The sequence below is a fragment of the Melanaphis sacchari genome, unplaced genomic scaffold (assembly GCF_002803265.2).
Source record: "Melanaphis sacchari strain LSU unplaced genomic scaffold, SCAv2.0 Contig21_pilon_pilon, whole genome shotgun sequence".
Taxonomy (NCBI): Eukaryota; Metazoa; Arthropoda; class Insecta; order Hemiptera; family Aphididae; genus Melanaphis; species Melanaphis sacchari.
The window spans coordinates 312373-326927 of NW_020271096.1; the positions used below are offsets into that span (position 1 = coordinate 312373).

A 14555-nucleotide genomic window follows, 5' to 3' on the forward strand; every position below is an offset into this window, starting at 1 on the left:
CATCAGTGGTAGCACTATAATAGAATAAAAAATGAACAATTTATTTAAATTAACGAAAAATAAAAACATTTTAACTACTTAAAATACACAATAAAAAGACACAAATAGGTAATAGCTGCAAATCCGTATTATACAAATGTTTTGATTAAATAACAAACAGATCATAATTTAGATAATTATAATAATAAATTATATTTGTACAAAAAATAATTGCTTAAAATTAAATATCACAGATAAAAAAACTTAACATAAATAACGTGCATGTCAATAAGGCGCCTTCCGGTGGCACGTAAGTAGATACGTGCGGTATTTACATACATTTTACATAATATATTTACACGTAATACTACCTATATATTTTCGACTATTACTGAGAAATATTTCATTAAAGAGCGAAGGGGTTCAATAAACAACGAGAAACTTTAGAAAACGGTTTTAAAACATTAACCATTATTATTATGATAATAATAAAAATATAAATATATTAACCGGATGAGACATCGATATATTGATATTAAAATTGATTATTTATAGATTAATTATCTATAACACATAGAGCAATGATTAATTTAAACATAAGTTAATGATTAAAGAATTACTATTTTATTGTTTATACTGTTTACACGAACTTCCTATTGATTAATTGTTTAAATAATGTCTTCTATGAAAATGTTTAATACATTTTAAATCTTTGTACAAAACATAACCGAAAATATTCAAAAAATAACATTCATGTAAAATAGTATATTTGTTCAGACTGTTCCGAGTATCTAATACTTAAAAAACTAAAATTAAAGAAATTCTTATAAGTGTCATTTTTAGTATAAAGTTAATTTAGGCTAACCTAAATTTAAGATTAATCGAAAATATTCATAGTTAATGTCATTATCGTAACAAATGATATAGTAATGAGGGAATTTTCAGTCCTATCATTCGGGCACATTATGGGAAATGAGTATTCAACTGTAAGCACACGAATATTAGTCGCAACCATTATGACGGTTTCCCACCTTCTGATCAGCCATGACATGCACATTCAGAAGACCTTATGATTAATGGTTTTTATATTTCAAGTTAATAAAACGTTAGGTCAAACAAGACAACAACTAAAAAAAAATACCGAGCAAAATGTTACAAAACGACACTAAATTTGATTTTATTAACTCTTACTAAGTCTCTGGAACAATATAACGATTAATAGTATACTTGATACTTATTTTTCAACACAATTCGAAGCTTCAGGAAACAAAAAGCAATGCAGTGAAAGAAATCTGAAAATAAAAATAGTTTAATATTTATTTTACATCGTAATACACAACACATTATTCTAAATTCTGTAACAGTAAAAAATGTACCTGGTAGGATCAGTGATTTCGTTAAATCCATCCACGTCCACAGTGTTTGGATCATTGTCCAAAGAATAACTAAACGTCAGCTATATTATAAAAAGTACAAAATAATTAACATTAATATTGATATTTCGGTGTATATATAATATATATGTATTTATTACTTGTTCGTTGAATAAATCTTTTTTTATAAGTCTCATTGGCTCCAAGTGCGAGTGAAATTGTTCCACTCTAGTCAATTGTATTTTCAACAAATGTTCTACAAAAAATAAAACATAATTGGTTATTTTAGAAATGATAAGGATTCAAGAAAATCTGAATAACCATACATTACGAATCTCATATACACACCTATAACGTATCCGACGCTAACATCATCTGGAAGACCTATACGATCCCCAATTGCCATAAGTTTTCCATTCCTGCATCAAAAAACAAAAATAATAATAATAATAAGTAAAATCAATTCATTTAAAAACAAAAAGACGCCATTAATTTTTACGATTCTGTCTGCATAATAGTGAATGACAAAGAACCAGAGCCAGGATTTAAATTTATTCATCCAGGAAACTATTATGTATTGTTATTCTTAACGTGTTCATAAATGTATATTTTCTGGATGGTTGACAATTTAACTATTTAATGTGTGACACATGGCTTGTGAAAAAAATAAAATCATCTAATAAACGATCATTCACACGTCATCTGTTCCAAATGTTAAAAAATGAATAAATAAATATTTTACTGTGAGCCATATGATAATACTAAAAAATTTATTTCCCATGCAATACCTATACTCAAAATAATGAAAACGCAAACCTTGTTTAGATAATTATTATTAAAATCATATGTTTATCAATGACATAATAAAAAAGACATATTATTTTAACATAAGACGCTAAAAATGATACCTAATTCGTAATAAAATAAACATAACTACTTTTAGAGTTGTACGTTTTACTTAATATACCACAGAATGCTATTATGTATTTTAAATATAATAATTATTGATAGGTGGTCTGGTTTTTATGTTATTGCAGTTGATGAATAAGACGTACATCGATTTACAATAAAATTGAAGATATTTCAGGTTAAGTAGAATTTCGATGAACATTAGACATCGTTTAGTAAAAATGATTTAAATCGTAGTATAATAAACGAGTTATTATAAAATTAGGTACCTAATTTTAAAAGTAAAGAACTTTTAATTTTATATTTATGGTAGAGTATAAATAGTACTTTCTTACATTATTTTAATCTTTGTCTAACCTAAAAATTGTGATGTTTTAAAACTTATTATACATTTATTACTATATACTTAACTTTTTTTTATAATTTATCAAAAGGTTATATTAATGGTATATTTAAATTAAATAAATTAAGCAACTATCTTTTTTAACTCTAAAAAATTATTAATTTAATAACACTGTAAATAGTCTTATTAACTGTTGTCGTTATTTTATTTCAAAAGAAAAAATATTTGAATTTAATTAAAAACTCAAATTTAAAATATTATTTTAAAATGTATAGGTATTAATTTAAAAATTGATTTTTTTATGACAAAAATAATGAATTTTTAATTATACATTACGCGAACGAATTGATGTAAAATATTTTAAATAAATATAATTAAAATAAAGTAATAGCAAAAAAATAAATGATATCCAACGTTTATAAAGCGGGCTTTTATATTTTAGTATGAACATAAATGCATAAATATATACTAATATCAATTAAAATGTATTTATTATTAAGCCTGACTTAATTATAAAGTTGTTGTAGTCAATCAATTTATCTTTAAATGTAACGCCTCGAACGCCATACACAAGTTACGGCTATGAACAAGTTTTAAAAGTTTTGACAAACATCTGTGGTAAACTAAATACCAAACTTCCGATATACCCACCATAATTATTAATTAGGGAGGTGTAAGTTTTTGCAAAATTTGTTATTCCTAATTGAAAATTCATTGCTAACCAAAATAAATCGACATCTAACAAATAACACACAACAAAAAATATTGAAAAGCATTTTTAAAACAATATTTTAATTTAAATAATGAACTGTGATTAAGGATATAATCAAATTGAATGGAATACAAACATTTAAACTATATAATCCTTTTACATACCTAAAGTAATAATAGGTACTATTTAATATTTTCCTACTTCTATACTTTGTAGTATGTATACCGTATGTCTGTATAACTATATAATATGTAGAATACCCATTATAGTTAGCCCGTCTATCATGATATTCATTATCAAATACCAGTAACAAACTTTTCATAAAAATAATATCAATATTTCTTAGACTCATAAAGATAGCTTTTGGCTTCTAATAATGTATCATTTAACTATCATAAAATTTGTGTTCTCTTTCAAACTCATAAGTCAATTAAATAATATTTGTCCCCCGTGATTTTTCCGCGTGTATTAAATTATAGTATATTTTATCATTATAAATTTTATAAAATTGAATTTCAAATAATACATTAATTAAAAATTATATTTAATTTTATATTTTTAAATTAGAACATTAAATACATAAAAAGTAGGAACATATTCTGGTGTTAACATTGGTTTTGCTTTTCATTATTTGTTTTCAAAATCATATATCTACTAATATGAAATATAGCGAATAAATGTTGGTATGTTATCATTAAAATTAATGAGTTATTAAAATTTAGTCATTGAATTTTAAGTTTGACGTCCAATAACAATACTTACAACAAATCACCTGCAACAACATTTGTTGGCAACATTATATCTAATTTATTGGAACTACATTTTTTTCATCTTATTACCTTCGCATTTGGATTGACTCCAACTAGATATTTTTCTTCCATAAAGAATTTTAGCCAATTAAAATCTGCCAATTAGACAATCGCTTTACATTCCCCGACAAACACCAATCGAAACCCAATTTGGTTCTTTTAACAATGGCGGGAAATTTTCCTTTCATTTTTTTTTTTTTTTTTTTTTAATTTACGAATGATAAAAATAAAAAAAATGCTTTGTTATTATAGGAATTTCAGCTTATTAGTGCGAAAAATACATCACAAGACAACTCCTTTTCGGAGAGCCTAGACGTGATAAACCGGTTAACTCGTCAATTCAGCAATTTGATTAACGACGAGGAATGAAAGAAAATAGAGGGGACAAGGGGCGTCAACTGACAGTTGTATTGGAACACCCAATTTATTATTCAATTTAAAAAAACGGGTTACGAATACACTTTTGACTCATGGAGACTGCATGTCATTAAATTAGAAAGAACTGAATTCGTTTTATCCCAGCAATTAAAATTGAATTTTTTATGGGTCGACTTTTATATAAAAACGACAATACCTACCTAAAAATGACAAAAATCGTCATAGTTGTATTAAAATGTTATTCACCTCAGAGAACCAGTTAAAAACCTGATATTATATTAAATACATATAATAAAATCGATTTAAACAGTAAAAATATCTCCAAAACTGTTCACACGTTTAATATCAATGAATCGAGTATTGGTCAGAATAATGTGTTTTAATAAGTATTAGATTTTTACGAGATAAAATCATTTATTGGTTCCTCGAGTAAAAGCGTTTTAAAAATAAAATATAAACGAATAAGCATACAAAATAAAATAAATATAAATACAAATGTTAAATAATTAGATCGGTATCAATTTAAATAAAAATGTCTAGACAGTGGTAACAAACTGGTACACTAACAGTATTGTACAACTTTGATTTACATAGTTAAATTTTAAAGAGCGATAAATTGAAAGGGACGTTCCCTCTTAGCCTCACCGTGGAGATAAATATTCATCTAATTTAGATTAAATAAACATAAAAATTCAAATTTCATAACATGCATAAAAACATTTTCTATGACAATGTACAGTCGTGTATAGAAAATCATTATTATATTTTAGACATAAATATTCATATTATAAAATACATATTAAAATATAATTTATATAAAAGTTACAACAATTAACATAAATTATGTAAATTATACTTGGATTGTATAACATTGCATTGTATTGCCTACGATTGTATGATATAAAATAAATACCAATTTTTTAAATATTGCCGTAGTATTATTTAAATACATTCTAAAATTTAGGATTTTAAATTTTAAATTTATTGTTTAATTAGATATACAAGAACATATTATTATACTCACTTTTATTATTTTTTTTTTAATTATAATTAAAACAGCCGACAGATATCTACATCTTTTAAAGTTGTATACAGTATTTAAGTACACCTACATTCAAGTTTAAATTACAGAAAATGTTTATCGATTTGATTTTTTGATGATAAAATTTTTTATACTTCATATAATAGTTATATATATTTAACTTTTTTTTTTTTAGTCAAAAATAAAAACTTAAAATGCTTGCAACTTAACTATAATATTAAGTAAAAGATACTTAAATGTCATAACTTCAAAAAAATTATTAAAAACTTACCCAGATATCGGTGCCATTTTAAGTACTAATGCACGGCTCAAACAAAATCCAGCACCTCCAGTAGCAAACCAAAATGTAGTTTTCTAAAACAAAAAATAAAAAACATTATGGACGTAACAGTTAATATTTAAGCACGAACATAATATCCCTAAATTAAAATTAAATACAATAAATACGTTATCATTTGTATATTAGAAAACCAGAGACTCGCTTATGGTCAGCGGAGCCTGCGTATAGTAAGATTTGAATATATCTTGCAATTGATTAAGTTAAATTTAAAGAATTTAATAATAAATCATGGCATACAAAAAAAAACGATTCTGAGCAAGAAAACAGGTGAATCAGCATATATTTCTAAGAATAGTTTATATTATATTATATTTTGTAGTATTTTCTTTATTAAAAAGATGAATTTTATTTTTGTCAAAAATATCACGTATAAATTTTAAGTTACTATATTATTAATATTAATGAAATAATATTGATAAGTTTTTCGCATGAAAATAAATAATTATAAGACAGTATTGTGTAATGTGTATACTATATAGTATATATATAGAATACGGAAAGAAAATAATGAAACATATGTACAGCTAAAAGTTTATAGCGTCTATATTAATATTTGTTAAATTGCGCCAAATAACTAAAATCTGTTGAAAAAAATCAATTTTTCGTCAAATCTCAAATAAAATTCCAGTAAATGCTTTTTAATATTTATAGTATCTTTTTTCAAATAACTAAAAATACAAAAACTAAAAACAAATTTCGAAAAAATGTCTTTACACTATTATGAAGTTCACAATATTTAAAAACAAATTTTATGATGATTTATTTATTTAATATATATACACGTAATAAGTTTTAACAACGTATTTATTAAGATACACGGCTAAAAAGTATTATTATTTATATAAATATACTGTTTCAATCAAAATGTTTAAATAATTTACTCCGTCACCTTAGATATTACCAACATCATAATGAATACACATAGAATATTCAATGACATTGTTAAAGTTTTTTAGTGGTTTACTTTCCAAAGTTTTAACAATATTTCATCAACTTTAAAATACTCAGTACTTTTAAACAATTATTTTAATCAAATGAATAGATATAACTACCTTATTGTATTGGTATTGACTTACTTGAAATTTGGTGCGAATTTGTAAAGGCTTTGGAGTGCTAGTGCGTCCCAAATACCAATCTCCAATTGGATTATACATTTTTAATAATTCGTCCAAAGCAGGAACATTAACATAGTTGTCATCGTCTACATGACAAAACCACCTTGAATCAATAATACAAATTTTATAATATTTTATAACAGTAAAGCACTATAAAACTATATTAAACATAGTAATAATTAGATACTGTCGTAAAGATAAATTATTAATCTAAAAACAAAAAAGGCTCTGAAACACTCTTGGCAGTACTCCTAGTGTCCAACATTTCTTATTTCATATTTCTATCGCAACTATTTTTAAGATAGTGTATGTAAAATTGTTGACTTCAAAATACATAAATATTTTTAATATGATAAAAAACATTTAAACACGTTACCTAAATATATGTAATACAGTACCCAGTAATTTAGTATACTACATAACAAATTTAAAATTAAATCGTTTATAAGTTGTTTTTTGGACATACAAAATTAGTTATACTATAGAACAACATACGACTTCGTGAATTTTACTCTTTATACCAATGATATATTAAACAAGATCGATTTAAATAGTTGTATACTAACTTCTTTTTCGATTCAAGGAACACGTCCAATTCGACAGACATCTTACAGCATAATGCACGTCTAAAAATCAAATTAAAACTAGCGTCAAATACTATATAAACTTGTAAAGATAAAAATTTTAATTTAAAAATAATTATTTATTGATATCCCACTGCGATTTATTGTAATGTTACATGCATATGTATTACTTGCCTACTATGAGTAGCTGAACAGTTAGTATTTATGACGTGACCACCTAGAATATAAAAAAGTAAAACATCAACATAAAATGTATTTAAAAGCAGATTTATCATTATGATATTATAAATGTTTAATATGAAACGAATAAGTAAATCATTGTTTATAAAAAATTTTAATAAACTAATTATGTAAATAAATACATTTATTTTATTAAAAATGAATTATTTATGATATTTCTACAATTTACTAATTTAAGAAAAATAATATTTTTAAGAATTCGGGTGTTAAAGTCTAATCTTAAAAAATTAATTACTTGAAGATAGTATAGGATATTGAGCAAATAATTTTTCTAAACAATAATGTTCTATACATAATTATTTCTAGTGTGTACATTAGCCTGCCCAGACAAAAACGTCATTGTTGAACTCATATTGTTTGAAAACAAAAAGAAGTATTGTTCTATCTAAAAATTTTCGTATTTTTAAATTAATGACTTGAGATTAAAATGAATATATAGGTATACAAAAACATTATCATACTTTTGTATTTATTAATTTTAACGGCTTTTATAATATATATATATATATATATATATAATTAATGGAAAAATAATTTAATAAATTTCAAAAAATATATCACATTAATTATTAAAAAAATAAATATGTACAATACTAATCAATTAATAAATTTCAGTTTTCAAAATAATTAAATTAAGTAAATGAAATAATTTACTCGGATCTGCTAGTTTTTATTACATTTTGAATCTAAAATAAGGCTGATATTATTTTCCGTAAAACTTTTATATTTTTATAGGTAAAATAAAATAGCTTTATGAAATTTAAACACTTTTGAATATTCATGAAAATACAAAATATATAACTTTTTAAATTACTAGTTGAAGTATATATTTTAAAACTGGTAATTAGGTACTCGGAAATATGATTTTTATAATCTATGAAAAATCTAATATCAAAGTGAAACAATCTATGTATAAAAAATATAAACATTAAGAATCTTATTTAAATATATGTAATAAAATAGGTAAGTATAAGGCAAGATTATAAAAAAGCGATGAATGATTACTATGATTAGTTCAAGTCATACAAACCGAAAATAATAAGCGGTATGATGAAGTCTACGAATCAAGTATATAAATATATATTTCAGTACATGTGCATACCTACTTGTACACAAATCGAGGGCACAGTATAAAAAATGTTTTTTTTTAAATAATACGCTTTACAGCACCTGTTAGTAACGAGAACATTTAATAAGATTACCAAATGACTAGTAGAAAATAATAGTTTCGGTGTGATTTTGTATGTTAGATAAAATTATTAAGTGTAAACTTTTATTATACATATTAATGTGAATTTGACTGTTTTATAACAGGTGAATAACTTATGAAAATAATCCATCACGATTCACAATAATATATATGATTTTCCATAAGTAAAATGCTAAATATATTTGCGTTTCATTTACAGTAGTATTAAGTCTTTTAGCTTGATAAATATAAAATACCAATAATATTTTGATACTACTTATCATATAAAATGTATGTTTCAATATTCATAATATGTACCCATAATTAAATAATATTAAAAACTAGTAATCATACAACTTACCCGTCACTTGACTTAAATGTTGATCATTAGTGTCTGTAAAAAACCAAGTCTGTAACAAATTTAATTTTTGTGAACTTATTATAATTAAAAACAACACAGCACTATTACGTCAAATACTTTAATTATATACAATCAAGAAAATGCCTGCACGTACAACTTATGTATCAAATTTAATTTTATAAAACAGTTGATCTAGTTAACCTTGATATTATAAACTCTTATAAATTACCGAATACATTTTACGAACTTTACAAATCTTACAAGTGTTGAATGAGTTTAATATTAAATGCATAGTTAATGCAACAAACCTTATAGCAGTAAATATTGGAATATAAGCGTCATCGACACATACCTACTATATATCCAAGGGAAATCTAGGTATTTCCACAGATATTGATACTACAATAATCATTTTATAATTGCAAGAGAACGTGTAATACTACGACACGTCCTATAAACATAATTATTAATCCTTCACATTCACATTTGTTCTTGTATAAAAGGTACCGATAGTTAAAAAAAAAATTAGGATACAATTTATTTATTGCATAAAATGAATTTAAAAAATAATGTAACAAAACAATTATTACTACATATAATAAATAAAATTAATCAATGATCATATTATAATATAACATACTTTTATTTCATAATTTTAACTAAGGAATAAATATTTTATTCCACAGTTTTTAATTAAAAATTATTTATATAAGTATAAAAAATTAAAAATATACTAATTAAGTATTCTTCGAAAATATTTTAATGTCTATTAGAAGTCCCATTGTAAAATGAAGTGATTTACCACATACATTTCAGGTAAGTACATAAATGATTATTTTCAAATTTTCAGTTTGTACTCCTACATATATACAAATTAAATGTATTATAATTTAAGCATATAAATGATTGTATAATTTAAGATCTGATAAACTATATAATTTTATTATTATTCCATTGTACAAAAAAAGTACCGATCTTTTTTAGATAACTATTTTTTTTTTATGCAGGTGTGTTGTGTAACCTATAGCCACTTTGCATTTAACATAACTTTTATTCAAAAACTAATAATTGAAAATAATAAATTATATATTCGTAACTAGTATCAACCTAAATATAAATAGCAATAATTTTAACTTTCTCAATTTTTCTTGATTAAATAAAAAATACTACCAACCAAATATCGCAAATGGACTCTTGTAAAATACGCAAATAAGTACTGAAGGTAAGTATTGAATTTAAAAATAATTTCTTAGTTATTTTTAAGCCTTTGACAGCGTAGCAACGGCAAATACTAGTATTTTTCCTTTGAAATGATTATTAAAATAGTAACAAATACAAATTAATATACTAGAGCTTCTACTAGTAACAAAATGTCGTTATAAACGTATACGGAGACCTAATTTCGAGCACTCTTTTCGCATCGCTTATCTCACCTTACCATAGTAATGTATTATACTTATAAATTTAAAATCAATAATAATTTATTGTACTTAAAAAATAATTTTGAATAGAAATCGGTTAAGTAACCGAATAACTAAAAAAAAAATCTCACGAACTTTTTATAATTTTAAATAGCTTAAAAATAAATAATTTAAGTAATTTAGGCATTAAATTAAAATTAATAAATGTTACTTCCTTTGAGATATTTATTAGTAATAATTAAAACTTACTTAAATAATATTTTATAATCATATCATATTTTAAAGCCTAAAATTGTTAACTCGACTTATAATAAATAATTTGAGAATGCTGGATGATAGGTACTCGATTGAATATTTTTTATTTCTATGTTATGGAATATTATGTTTTAAAGACAATCACGGAAAAACATATAATAAACAATTTTTAAAACTTGAACTTATTTTTAACAATATTATAGTTACATTAAATTTCGTGTTTTATTCAATATTTTTCAAAATATTTCTCTACAAGCAAGAAAATCAAAAATAATTTTGTCTAAAAACTAATTTAACTCGATTTTTTATTAATAAATGGTACATCTTAACCCAAAAAATGTTAAGATGATGCCACACCCGCATGTGTTATCTCTGTTTTCCAAACATACACCATAGCAAATTTTCATTTAACAGAATCCATTTTATGTTATTAGCTTTAACATAAGAATAAATTTACCTATTATCAAAATTAAATGTAAGAATTTTATCTAAGCAATAACATAGGCTTTTATTAATATTATAATTTTAAAGTGATAGTTATGAGTATTTTTAAGTTTCAATATTTTATATAGCTATAACTCAGCTTAAAATTAAAATATCAATAAAATCCTAAATCATCACCTAGATTAAATCTTTACCTTTAAGTTTGATAATAGGTAATTAACTCTAATATTAAAGCTAACAACATAAATGGATTTTGTTAAATGAAAATTTACTATGTTGTATATATGTAAGATAAAAATAACACATGCGAGTGCGGCGTCCTCTTAATAAAAAAAAATATATTATTATTAAATCAATTTAAGTAATTTACCTAACTCGAGTAAACGTAGTATAAGCATTTTTAATTATTGGTACTCGTGTAGAATACTCCATACAAAAAAAAATCCTTTAATCGCCAATACCCATTTTAGTTAAAATAAGCTGAAGATAAAAACCATGTTTAAGTTAAATACATAATTGTTTATCTATAAAATTATGCTTAGTTATTGTTTATTGTTAATTGTTAAAAGTTATTTTCATCCTATACCTACCAAAATGTAGTAGTCATCGGTAAATTATAGCTGTTACGATAATTTTTGAATTTCGTAATTATTAATTATTTCCAAAATTTGTTTTTCTAAATAATATATGACTTGGAGACAATTTTATCTCAAGATTAAAAATATATGGAGAAAGTACTATAGTAATGTTATTGAATTTTTATAAAGGCATGATATAATCAACAAAACTATAGCGTGAAAAACAATAATGGTATAATTTTAAATATAAGTAATACTATAACATTTTGTTTATTTTATACATTGCTGAATAAATATTCAAACTAATATTAGAATTTAGAACCAATTTGTAAACAGAAATTTAGCAAAACTGCACAAGCAACTATCCATTTACGAAATAGAGTAATTGTTTAGTGTAGTTCTGGGAAATTATAAAAAAATTATTAACAAATTGAAGATATTAATTAAATTTTTACAAGTGGTTGTAACTGTTGTAAGTTTTAAATTTTAACTTAACTTAAATTATGGAATTCAAATGTTTTAAATCAATATCTTTCAATACAAAATTGTATTCTATAAAGTAATTAATAATCACTGATTAATTATATCACAATATCTAACCATAAAAAAGACCAGAAAAACTGCATGCAATACAAATATTAATTGAACTAATGATTAGAAAAGTATCTATCTCAAATCTACCAAACTAATAAAAATTACAACAATTTACCCTAAATTTAATAAAATATAAATTATTTTATATTTACACCAGCAAAAACAAAAAGGAGCATTATTGCATTAATAATGACAAAACAAATTTATAAAAGGATATTATCTGTTTTTTCAAACTTCCTAATTTATAGCATTATATTATAATAGATATAACAACTCAATTACAATAAATTAAACTAATTAAAAATTTAAAAAAACAAACTTATGCAGCAAAAAATCTAGAGTAGGTAAAATGTTTAATTATGTAGCTAACTGTTAACTTTTTCTTTTTTATTTTTTCGGAATAGCTAATAAGATTTTAAGTTTCAACTATGTAACTTCATAACTCATTTAGTAACTAAAAAAATATAATGCTTTTAATTTATTTTTTTTTTATTTTAATACTTTAAAAGAAAACATAACATATTAAGTAATTTAATATTATATAGCTATTTTATAAAGTATGTTTTCAAGAAAACCCTCTTGTTTGCTCATACTAATAACTCTGCTAATAATTTTGGTAGAGTATCAATATACAATGAGAATAAACGTAAGAATAAATAAGTCATTATCTAGTGATTCTGATCAAGGGAGTAGTCATCAAATAAAATATATTATAACAATTGGATAAATAGTATATTGTATATTCAGTATACACTATACATAAATTCATAATAATAGGTACCTGTTTTTTTGCAAGTTGAAACCAAGTCTTTATAATTACGGGCAACCTGGTCAAGTGATTTCTGCCAGTAGTTTTTACGGTGATGAACACTTTTTCTAAAAGGTCATCATCGACAGGCAATATGCGTTGAAATGTTTTTCTTTCCAACATTGAATAATTTGCTGAACTGCTTACTGTTTTTGGCAGCTGTGACACGCGAACATGAAAAAAAAACCAAAGAAATCAAAACGTTAATTACACAGTCGAAACATAAGTCAAACGAGTGGGACAGACCTGTTGCTGGACAGGAGTGAGCACATTGCCTCCGGCGATTCCCACCTGTTGGTAAAAAACGAACGATGCGAGCGCCAATAGGGCGAGTAATATCTGCAACTGTAACAGCCATCGTTTGGTTTTTCTGGACATAGTTCCACCGCGGCCGGCCGATCACATTTTCGGCAATACACGGACGGCCGTCGACCAGCCGCCGATGCTACAAAGTAAACACTGAATACTGATTTCTGTTATTACGATGATGATGATAGTAATAACAAGCAGACGACTGCAATAATATCGATAGGTGTGGTGTATTTTGTTATTATTTTGGTGCGCGTTTGTTATCAGTAGCGAAAACTGTTATCACCCGTCGCGGGACGAGCACGAGAAACGCGACGGCCGACACCGTGTGGTAGACGAAGCGCGCGCACGTTCACACAGGTCGACGGACGGGACGCGAATGCCGGTTGCCTGCCGCCGTTGCCGGTTAGCGGTTGCCGGCGAGTGATGACTGACGGTGATCGGCGGTTATCTACGTCTTATTATATCACACCTGAGAATACCAGATTGTACCGCGGTGGTGACGCCGAGACCGTGGAGAACGACCGCATCCGCCGATTGCTCGCTAGACTTTCGGACGATCGTGTTGGGCGCGACACGGACTGCGTGAAGGCATCAACCTCCGGGTCGCGGTGGCCTCGAGGTGTTCCGTCGTATCGCGTTAATAATATTATTTATTGTTAGTTGTTACACATATTTTTGTCCCTCTCCGTTTCCACTTCGTCCCAACGACATCCGTAATATTATTATTATTAATATTATAAGTAATAATTACGAACGTCCTCTTCCGACC

The 14555-nt window shown here is 24.9% G+C and overlaps 1 protein-coding gene across 2 annotated transcripts; it reads right to left on the bottom strand.

Moving 5' to 3' along the window:
- Positions 1–603: 603 nt before the first annotated feature.
- LOC112594058 (fringe glycosyltransferase) lies at positions 604–14266 on the bottom strand. 2 transcript variants are annotated; one of them, XM_025338672.1, is made up of 12 exons: positions 13721–14266; positions 13448–13633; positions 9375–9423; positions 7759–7801; positions 7567–7626; positions 6962–7103; positions 5817–5899; positions 1701–1771; positions 1514–1608; positions 1356–1435; positions 1171–1271; positions 604–1106 (listed from the first exon to the last, which is right to left on the bottom strand). In XM_025338672.1, the coding sequence occupies exons 1-11, from the start codon at positions 13850–13852 to the stop codon at positions 1214–1216; spliced, it is 999 nt and encodes a 332-aa protein (XP_025194457.1). In that variant the 5' UTR covers positions 13853–14266; the 3' UTR covers positions 604–1106; positions 1171–1213. The 2 variants fall into 2 exon arrangements, with proteins under 2 accessions (XP_025194457.1, XP_025194456.1); XM_025338671.1 differs by having other exon boundaries at positions 605–1271; positions 13721–14265.
- Between the last annotated feature and the right edge of the window lie 289 nt (positions 14267–14555).